This window comes from Equus quagga, chromosome 12 (genome assembly GCF_021613505.1).
Source record: "Equus quagga isolate Etosha38 chromosome 12, UCLA_HA_Equagga_1.0, whole genome shotgun sequence".
NCBI lineage: Eukaryota > Metazoa > Chordata > Mammalia > Perissodactyla > Equidae > Equus > Equus quagga.
The window spans coordinates 12533514-12542746 of NC_060278.1; the positions used below are offsets into that span (position 1 = coordinate 12533514).

The 9233-nt window shown below is 39.2% G+C and overlaps 1 protein-coding gene across 4 annotated transcripts; it reads right to left on the reverse strand.

The window, feature by feature from the left end:
• Positions 1-3296: 3296 nt before the first annotated feature.
• Positions 3297-9192, reverse strand: BMI1 (BMI1 proto-oncogene, polycomb ring finger). Of its 4 annotated transcripts, none has more exons than XM_046680037.1 (10): positions 9135-9192; positions 8261-8391; positions 7812-7908; positions 7163-7218; positions 7021-7071; positions 6746-6854; positions 6620-6665; positions 6088-6186; positions 5650-5730; positions 3297-5557 (listed from the first exon to the last, which is right to left on the reverse strand). In XM_046680037.1, exons 2-10 carry the CDS (start codon positions 8370-8372, stop codon positions 5228-5230), a joined length of 981 nt encoding a protein of 326 aa, XP_046535993.1. In that variant the 5' UTR covers positions 8373-8391; positions 9135-9192; the 3' UTR covers positions 3297-5227. The 4 variants fall into 4 exon arrangements, with proteins under 4 accessions (XP_046535993.1, XP_046535994.1, XP_046535992.1 ...); XM_046680038.1 differs by having other exon boundaries at positions 9129-9147; XM_046680036.1 differs by lacking the exon at positions 9135-9192 and adding an exon at positions 8758-9069.
• Positions 9193-9233: the final 41 nt, after the last annotated feature.

Consider the following 9233-nt stretch of genomic DNA (forward strand, 5'->3'; position numbering starts at 1 on the left):
CGCCGCCTCCCCGGACCTGGGTCGGCTCCCTGCCCGCGCCGAGCTCGCGGCCCAGAGGCCGGTCGCCGCGCCTCGGCCCCGCCGGTGTCTCGCCCGGTGGAGAAGCCTTGGGCGGGAAGGGGGGCCTCCCCGAGAGGCCACGCGAACCCCGCTGTCGCCGCCGCTGGCCACGGGGTCCGATTTTGGAGAACCGACTTCGTTTCCCCGCCTCCCGAGCCCCGTAGGGCCTGAGCATCTCGCTTTCAAATTTGGCGGGATCCGAATCCGCCGAGCCGAGGGCGGCGCGCGGCGAGCGGCGCACGCGCAAAATGGCCTCCCGGTGCCCCGCGGCCTGGGCTCGCGCGCCGGGCCGGGCCGACCCCCGCGGCGCCATCGGCCACCGAGGTCGGCGCGGTGGCTCTTTGCCCTCCTCGGGGAGCTGCTGGTACAAAACAAGGACAGGGAGAGGGGCCGTCTCCTCCTTAACGTGCGCTTTTGGTAAAGGCTCCCCGAGCGGGAAGGCAGCGCTGCCGGGAGAGGGAGGTCGTTTTCTTTGGGTGGCCGTCCTGTGCCCTCTCTACCGGGCATCAGAACAGAAGAAGACTTTTTTGGTTGTTGTTGTTTTTGCAAGTCGTTGCTCCTTCCATCCTAATGCCCCTCGCCCCCGGCTTTATCTTCCAAGCCGCGCAGGGCGCTCCTGTCTTCGGCTTTGTTCGAATCTCCTCCACTCCTGGGGGCACTCAGACCTAAGACTGTAGCCCCCGGACAGACTTCTCCATCTCCAGGCGCCTCTTTATCCACCTCTGTAACGTTCGCATTCCTTCCATCCCAATTTCCGAGGCGATTCCCGAGCACCCTGGTCTGCAGCCTTCCAAGGCTTCTTTCAACTTGGGTTCTTAGGAGGACCGAGGGTTGGAGAGCGCCGAATCGGTACCGAACTCGAAATCAAGGTCACTGTGAAGTTTGGGTTTTCTGATGATCCAACTATCAGAGCAAGAAGTAATATTTGTGCTGAAATATAGGTGGCTCTGAAGGAACAACACCTCCTCTTTTGGGAGTTCCTTCTGACAGTCTCTGGAAGGGATGTTTTAAGAGAGTCAAAAGAATGGGTGCAATTTAACTCATTCATTGGAAGTTTTTATGGAGTGCTGGCTATTTATTTGGAGGGTTAAGTCAGACTTCGGGATAAGTTTTCCACACGCTCTTCAACTTCTTCAGAAAACTTACAAGGATCCTAGAGTAGACTTTCCAGTGATAAATAACTTTTGATGTCGTCGACTTGATGAAGACAGACGTTGATAGTGAAGTCTTCATGTGAGACCTCTAGAAATTGCACACTAAGAAATAGAAACTGGTGCAAATAAAGGAAATCCGTTTCAAGAACCAAAAGAAGAAAAAACGTTAAAAAAAATTAACTGCGGAAACAGGAAACACTCGACTGTGTAAACATTTTCGGAGACTTTCATAATCAAAACTGGGCGATCTTGAGATTTGCAAGGAGATCCGACAGGCTCAAGGTCCTCGCGGGGCTGTTTCTCAAGTCTGATTTACTGAGGCTCTGATAGGTACTACTTTATCTTCCTCGTAAAGGACCCGTCTCTCTGATTTCTGTGGCCCCACTTTAGTTCAAGGTTTCATTTTGGAGGAGTCAATTTTTTTAGAGCGACCTTAGAAATAATCACCTGTTGTACTGTTCATTTTATACTTGAAGAAACATCCTCAAGTGAAATGACGTTATCTAGCCCAAGAGCCCTATGCTGGAGCTGCGTTCTAAGCTCTTTGAACCACATTAAATGTCTTAAAAGTATGTACGGGTTTTTAAAAGGGTCCTTTTAACTGTAATTTCATCTAGTCCTTTTGTTTTAGATAAAATGCGAGGAAGCCTATATGGGGGAACCACCATGGTATTTCAGAATACGTTGGAGCCTCCATTTCATAGGAGCACTAAACTAAGTCCGAATTTCCAACTGCCATTCCAGGGGCAATGGGAAGAAAAAGATACAAGATATTTCTCAAACCTTTAAAATGCAAAGAGAAATGGGGAAAAAAAATAACACTTCAACCCCAGGATTCTAAGAGATTAAGATCTCTGTGCAGATTGTTTCTGAAATTAAAACCCCATCCCCTCAAAAGATTACCAAAAACTATTTTTTAAAAAAACCAAGCATCTTCATTTCTTCTTGGCCGGTGCGAGTAGTATTACACATGGTTTCCCATTCGGATTTCATAACAGAACTTTATCTTGATAGGCCTATACAATGAGAGCACCGAGACACTTCACAAGTGAACTGCAACTCCAAATATTGGGAGAAGAATAAGAGGCAAGGATAAAGGAAAGCCCCTAGCAGCTTGCTCTGCCTGTTGCATTGTGCCTCGAGAGAGCTGAACATTTGCACAGACACATACATGGAAACGAAGGAGTGTGGTTGGTAGGTTAAGTCAACTGAAGGGCAACTTTTTTTTCAACTCAGTGCAATTAACGGCCGGCAATTTTAAAAGCAAAGTACTTGTAAAGTGGGATGCATGTGTAAAGCATGATAGATGACTATTCACACAACAGCAACCAGCCTCCTCTTTTTGCATTTAAGCTCAACTCTGTGAAATCAATTTAGGCATTTTCTGTGGAATATTTTGTTAGCACTAACTTTTGTGGTATGGAACCCTAGAATACTTTTCAGAAGCTAAAGCCAAACTTAAAGCCGACTTTTCATGTACCCTGTCTTTACTGCTAAGAGTTACAAAGTTAGCAGCTTTGATATGGGTTTTCCTAAGGTTGAAATTTTTTAAAGTGGTAGTTTAGCAAAAGTTTTAAATCTTAATTGTCAGAACTGTGATGGCTGGTTATGGGAGAATGCAAAACATTATAATCTTTCTTCTGTTTTACTAAAAGACAGAAGTTTTAGCTGAAATAGCCTTTAACACTCAAGCAATTTTCCAATTGAGTAGGGGGAACAATCTTCCTTGAACTTAGATAAATGGACACGTTTTCAAGTATGGTAAAAGTGTTAAATAAGACACAAATGCAATATCTGATATCTTAATAAGTCATTTCAAAAATGAGTCCATCACAAAAAGGTTGAGATGGAAAGTCTTTGAGTTCCATGTTGATCTTACAACTTGGTTTTGTGTAAGTCAAGTAGCAGTCCACTAGCATTTGAAGTTTGTAGCCTTTGAAAAATATTTTTTATATACATGATCATCCAAAGTAAAAATCACTTGAAATTTCCATTAATTAACTTTTCTTTGTCTTAGATAACATCATGAAAAACTTGAGAAGAAAAGCCTAGAAAAATGAGTTAAATTCACCAAAATTGGCAAACATGGGTAACTTTTACTTCAAAGATTGTAGAGTAAATAAACAGATACATCTTTCAATTGGGCTTTCAAGCAATTATACAACAAAGCATGTACTTCTTAGCAACATCACTATTTAAGACAGCACGGGATTCTCTGTAGTTTTTACCTGTTGTAATCCACAATAGAGTTTCCAAAACTTCTGCACATTGTGCTTTTCATATCAAATTTTTATTAAAGTCTTAGCTATTTTCTAAATGAATATCCTTTTTATTGGATTTTTCCCCAATTACAAATGAAATTTAATTTTACATCTATAATTAGAAACAACACTTACAATGGGACTGTACAAATTTAGGTCAAAATAAAAATATATGTATTTTGTGGTTTCATAAAACTTCATTTACTGTATCTTTAAAGAAAGCAGAAGTAACAGCAATATATGTAAAAGTAATGATTTAATGACTATAAGCAAGACAAAGCAATAGAATTGTGCTTCTTTTGCAGACTGGGGACAATGAAATGTTTACCTACAATTTTCCCATACAAACATGAAACGATATTCATATAGAATAAACACCCTTACAAATAACCGATGGGTGATGAACACACACCAAGTTCGACCGAAGCAAAACACAAATGGAAAATTGTTGGGGTTATTCATATTTTAAATTCAACATACCCACTCTATTTAAAAATGAATACCTGTAGAAGCTCGTAATAAATTGCTTCTATTTCCAGAGATTAGAAAGAGGGCATATGCCATTGTTTATAACTGTAAAAGCAACTCTTAAATTTGAAATTACTGCTATACCACATATTAAAATAATTTTAGATAAAATGCCTTCTTCCAGCAATTTGCTGGTTTATTTAAAAATTTGTTTTAGAGTTATAGTGATCAATATACATTTTAAAAACACACTGATTCCATCATAAGCAATGGGAAATGAAGACACTATTTTCAAATTCCTTAAAAGTTTTTCTTTACCGAAACAATTAATTTTAAAAGTAAACATTTATTACTAGAGAAAGTCAGTATGATGATTTGCCAGTTGCTTCCAATGGAACAGAATTTAGAATTAGATAGCCACATTAAAAATATTCTATGCTGATAAGGCTCAAACACTGGGTATCTGCAAAGGTCGAACCAGTCAGGAGAATTTAACAACCATTTCTGAATGCATGAAACACAATATTTTCTTTATAGTATTTATAAATATATCATACAATACTGTTTCCTGTTATGTCATATACCAATATGGCATTGTACAACAAGCATAATGCCATCTGATTCTTACAAAAGCGAATCATTTAAACAAGTCAGTAAAATAAACGGTAGTACCCGCTTTTAGGCATACAGATTGTAAAACTGAAGTTTACTTTCCTTTGATCGGTTTTGCGTAGCAACAGAGAAGTAAAAATCAAACAGGAATCAAAATGGCTAAATATGCAAGAAATCGTTATTCACAGTGACATGGCTACATAGAATGCATTATTCTATGCATATTCTTTCCGTTTGTTGTATTTCAAGATAAAAAGCACTTGTTTTCTACAGGTTCACAAAACAGCATAATAACAAGAACAATCAAGGAGAACGTAATGTAGGCGTTAGTTGAGATTAACAAACTATAGCCCAATGTTTATATCCACTGCAGAATATTTTTAAACCCAAACAATGGTTACAGAAACCATTTCACATCTTTCCTAACACACAGAAAAAAATCCTGCCTGCCTTCTCAGAAACCAATTCTTTATAGGAACAACCTTTCCTTTCAATTAACATCCATATGAATATCACATCTAGTCCATCTTTTATAGCCAAATTCAATGTCACTACAAAAGAAAGCAAATCGGACGATAGTCACATGTATTAGCATCTATAAAGCTGTAATGGCATGGAGAGATCTATATAAATCAGGGGTTTAAAATTTTTTTTCCTTAACAGTCTCAGATATCAACCAGAAGACGTTGCTGACGACCCATTTACAGACGATTTTCGAGGTCTATTGGCAAAGGAGGATTGGTGGTTACCACTGGGGCTGCTGCTGGTTCCATTCATAGTACTGGAAATGTGAGGGAACTGAGGGTGAGGAGACTGGACTGGAGTGCTGGGGCTAGGCAAACAAGAAGAGGTGGAGGGCATGCCTCCTGCTGGGCTGTTGGCCTTGTCACTCCCAGAGTCACTTTCCAGTTCTCCAGCATTTGTCAGTCCATCTCTCTGATGACTGATCTTCATTCTTTTACAAGTAGGTCGAACTCTGTATTTCAAAGGAAGCGGACCATTCTACAAAGTTAAAAGGAAAAAAAAAAAATCAGTCTCAACTCTTTAAAAACAGTTTACCACGATAATCTGCAAGTATTAGACAGGCTCCTTACCCTTCTCCAGGTATAAATGTAGGCAATATCCATTAGTGTATAGTAATCCTTTAAAGGTTCCTCTTCATACATGACATCAATCTATTGAAAAATAATATTTTCAATTATTAAGTATCACAAAGGTAAATCTAGATTTTTTTCGGGTCATCTAAATATAATCCAAAAATGTTTTCAAAGACATTTTCTCCAAACGTTTGGACAAAGAAAGACTCCCCCTTGAAACTTCAAATTAGGAAAAATATTTCTTGAAATTACTACGGAACTTGTTTTCATAGCATAAAACAGAATTCGTACCAAACTGTAAGAGATACTTCTGAATTAAGTGCTAAATTAAAAAAAAATTCTGTTGCTTTTTTGGTTTCAGAATCCAAAAAGAAAAGAGTCATTGAATTAAGAAAGAGATCTAAATAAAATGAATGACGACTATGAAGAAGGTACCTGGAAAGTATTAGGTATGTCCATTTTACTTCTGAGAAACTTCCTCAGGTGCATCACGGTCATTGCTGCTGGGCATCGTAAGTATCTTTTATCATTCACCTACGAGTATAGTTAGAAAAGTAATTTTTTTTAATTCCTAACTATCAGAAAAGAAAAGAGTTTCAATTAGATTGCCTGAATATGATAAAAGGTACAAATACCGAAGCAGGGATGTGATAAAATTCTCAACTACACTTTGAGTTTACTATATAAATACTAAATGAACAGATTCCTGATAGAATAAGGAAACTTTATGTATATCAAAGCATTAAACATTAATTATTTAAAATACTTTGTAAGAATAATAATCACATATAAAATAAATCCTATCTATTAACTATGGGATATAGGTCGCTCAAACATCAAACATGACAACTTTCTTCTATTTGACAGCATCATCTGACCCTAGAATATTCTAAAAGGCGAGATACACCCTCATAAAATCTAGAATCCAAACAATGTTCCTTCTATGTTTTTGTGACACGGAACATACCTCCTCCTTAGATTTCTCCTTGTCTTTGTTTACTTTCCGATCCAATCTAAGAAAAAGATAATTTATTAGTGGAACAATGTATCCAATAACCAGATTAACATAAAACACATTTCCTAAAGAATTTACCTGTTCTGATCAAAGAATTCAATGGATAAGCTTATTATCTCATCATCAGTTATAATTCTCTTATCTTCATCTGCAACTTCTCCTCTATCTTCATTAGAGCCATTGGCAGCTATAAAGACATTTTGAAATTCAATTTTAAAAAAATAAATATTTAATTAAAATATCATATATAGGAGAATGGAAATGATACTTCAGATTAAATTCAATTTTAATAATTTACTGGCTACTAAGTTCTCCCTCCAAATAAAATGTCTTCCCCCCTCCAAAAAGTTTACCGTCGGCTGAAGGATGAGCTGCATAAAAATCCCTTCTTCTCTTCATTTCATCTAAAGGCAAGGAAAAAAAGACAAACATTTGGCATAGCAGGTAAAACCAATAAATACTTTTTTAACATTCATTTTAAAGCAAGTTACTCACTTTTGAAAAGCCCTGGAACTAATTTGTACACAATATCTTGAAGAGTTTTATCTGACCTGAAAAAGAAGAAATTAGAAAAGTAACCTATCAATTAAGACGGCAAAAACTAAAAGCATTCATAAACTATTACAGATTCTTTGTTTTCTTTGTGCTATCGTATTTTACTTGATAGTGACTCTGTCTATAACTACATCAACAGGATAACAATGAATTATGAGAATAAAAGTTCTTTAGGTAGCAGCATTCTTTTAAATTAGTAAAAAAAATACTTTATTTTATATTCACTAATAAATTCTTCACATTTCACGGAGTCAAGAAAAGCATGCCTTTCAAGTTACTAAATTAGCTAATATGAAAGAAAATAAAGAGCAGAGAATGGAAGCTCTTTAATACGTTCACTTTTGCCTGTCATGAAGTCAATAAACCAATACTTTATTGGAGAAGTAATTCAGCATTTAAAAGATGGTTAAAAATCCTCAAAATTAATTGAATAATATGGAACTTTGTTCAAAGTTAGTCATCATTAAAATGGCAAGAAATTAAAGGCCCCCCTCCACAAAGCCCACAAGAGGTGGGATTCAAGGGTAAATTCACTAAATTATGGAATTCCAATAACAATTACAAACAATGATTATAAACATTTCCCTACCTTATATTCAGTAGTGGTCTGGTTTTGTGAACTTGGACATCACAGATAGGACAATACTTGCTGGTCTCCAGGTAACGCACAATACATGTTTTACAGACTAGAAGTGGAAACACATAAAGTTTTTAACTTTAGAAATTAGATTCTAAAGCATTAAAATTAGTGTCAGAAACAGAGAACTAGAAGCAGCAAAATGGTAAAGCCAAAAAGAATTTCCAATTAAATAAACTCAATTAATATCGCGAGAACACTGATACATTGCATGGCTGTGCTTACACAATAATATTTTATTAAATATGTATTAACAAAAAGTCATTAAACGCAAGACAAGAAAAAGACTTCGTCATTTGGTACCAGCATTCTCAAGGATTGCTGGAATTGTCAGTTTTCAAATTTCAGGATGAAATGTTAAATATACATGACACGAAAAAGGTGTGACACTTTGTACTTACAGGAATGTAGACATTCTATTATGGTCGTGGCATCAATGAAGTACCCTCCACAAAGCACACACATTAGGTGGGGATTTAGCTCAGTGATCTTGATTCTGGTTGTTCGATGCATTTCTGCTTGATAACAGATCCTGCAAAACACAGAAAGATTGGCCATAATTCAGAGAAAGAGAAGTGAATTATCCGCAACTCCTAGTAACTGTGCACTCTGAAACGCTGAGGACTTCATAAAACTCGTTTAACACTGTACAGCCGGACCGTCCCAACGTTTTCTACAGAAAACGTTTACTAATCAGACGAATCAATTCTACTGAAACGGTGAAAACGGATCCAAGTGAAGTAACTTCTGGTCCCTCAAGTAATTCCAGGAGGGAGAAGAAAAGGTCTGGGGTGGGGGCTGGGAGCTGAGAGTATTCGAGTCTTTTTCTTCCATTTGTCCTCCAGCCTAGCAGCCCCACGGCTGCTGCCGACGCCACACAGTCCCCGCAGATATTTACCAACCGCCAGGGCTTGTTCCAGGTCTCCCAATTTATTGTAAAACTTCCTTATGGATCTTCAGTCGAAAATCCGGGAGCATGCCCTGGCTTCCCAGGGGTTCCTGTTGTTTTAGGCGGTTCCAGCAACCAGAAGTTGGCACGTTTTTACTCGATACAAAGGGAAAACAAATTCGGCTCTATCTGCATCCCTGGCATTTCCGGAGCTGGGTGCCGGGGCCGCAGGAGAAGCACCTCGAGTCGGCCTCGGGCTGGGGCCTGAGCGCGCGGACGCCGGGGGGCCGGGATGCGAGGGGCGGATCCGGCGGCGCCCGGGGCTCCGTCTCGCTCCGGATTCGGAACTCTCCTTGGTCGGGGTTTCCATAGCAACTTACACTTACACTTGGCATGCGGCCACCGCTGCAACTCCGCGCGGAGCCGGGCCGAGCCCGGAGCTTCGGCGGGCGTGCGGGGCGGCCGGGCGGCGGCGGCGGCGGGCG

Bases quoted from the DNA above. Each gene is read 5' to 3' on its own strand.
- BMI1 (XM_046680034.1), bottom strand. From the start codon at position 8,417: ATGGCCAATCTTTCTGTGTTTTGCAGGATCTGTTATCAAGCAGAAATG. The intron at 7,072-7,162 runs GTGAGTAACTTG...CCTTGCCTTTAG, and splicing joins AGTTCCAGGGCTTTTCAAAA to ATGAAATGAAGAGAAGAAGG. The intron at 6,187-6,619 runs GTATGTTCCGTG...CTATACTCGTAG, and splicing joins AGGAGAAATCTAAGGAGGAG to GTGAATGATAAAAGATACTT.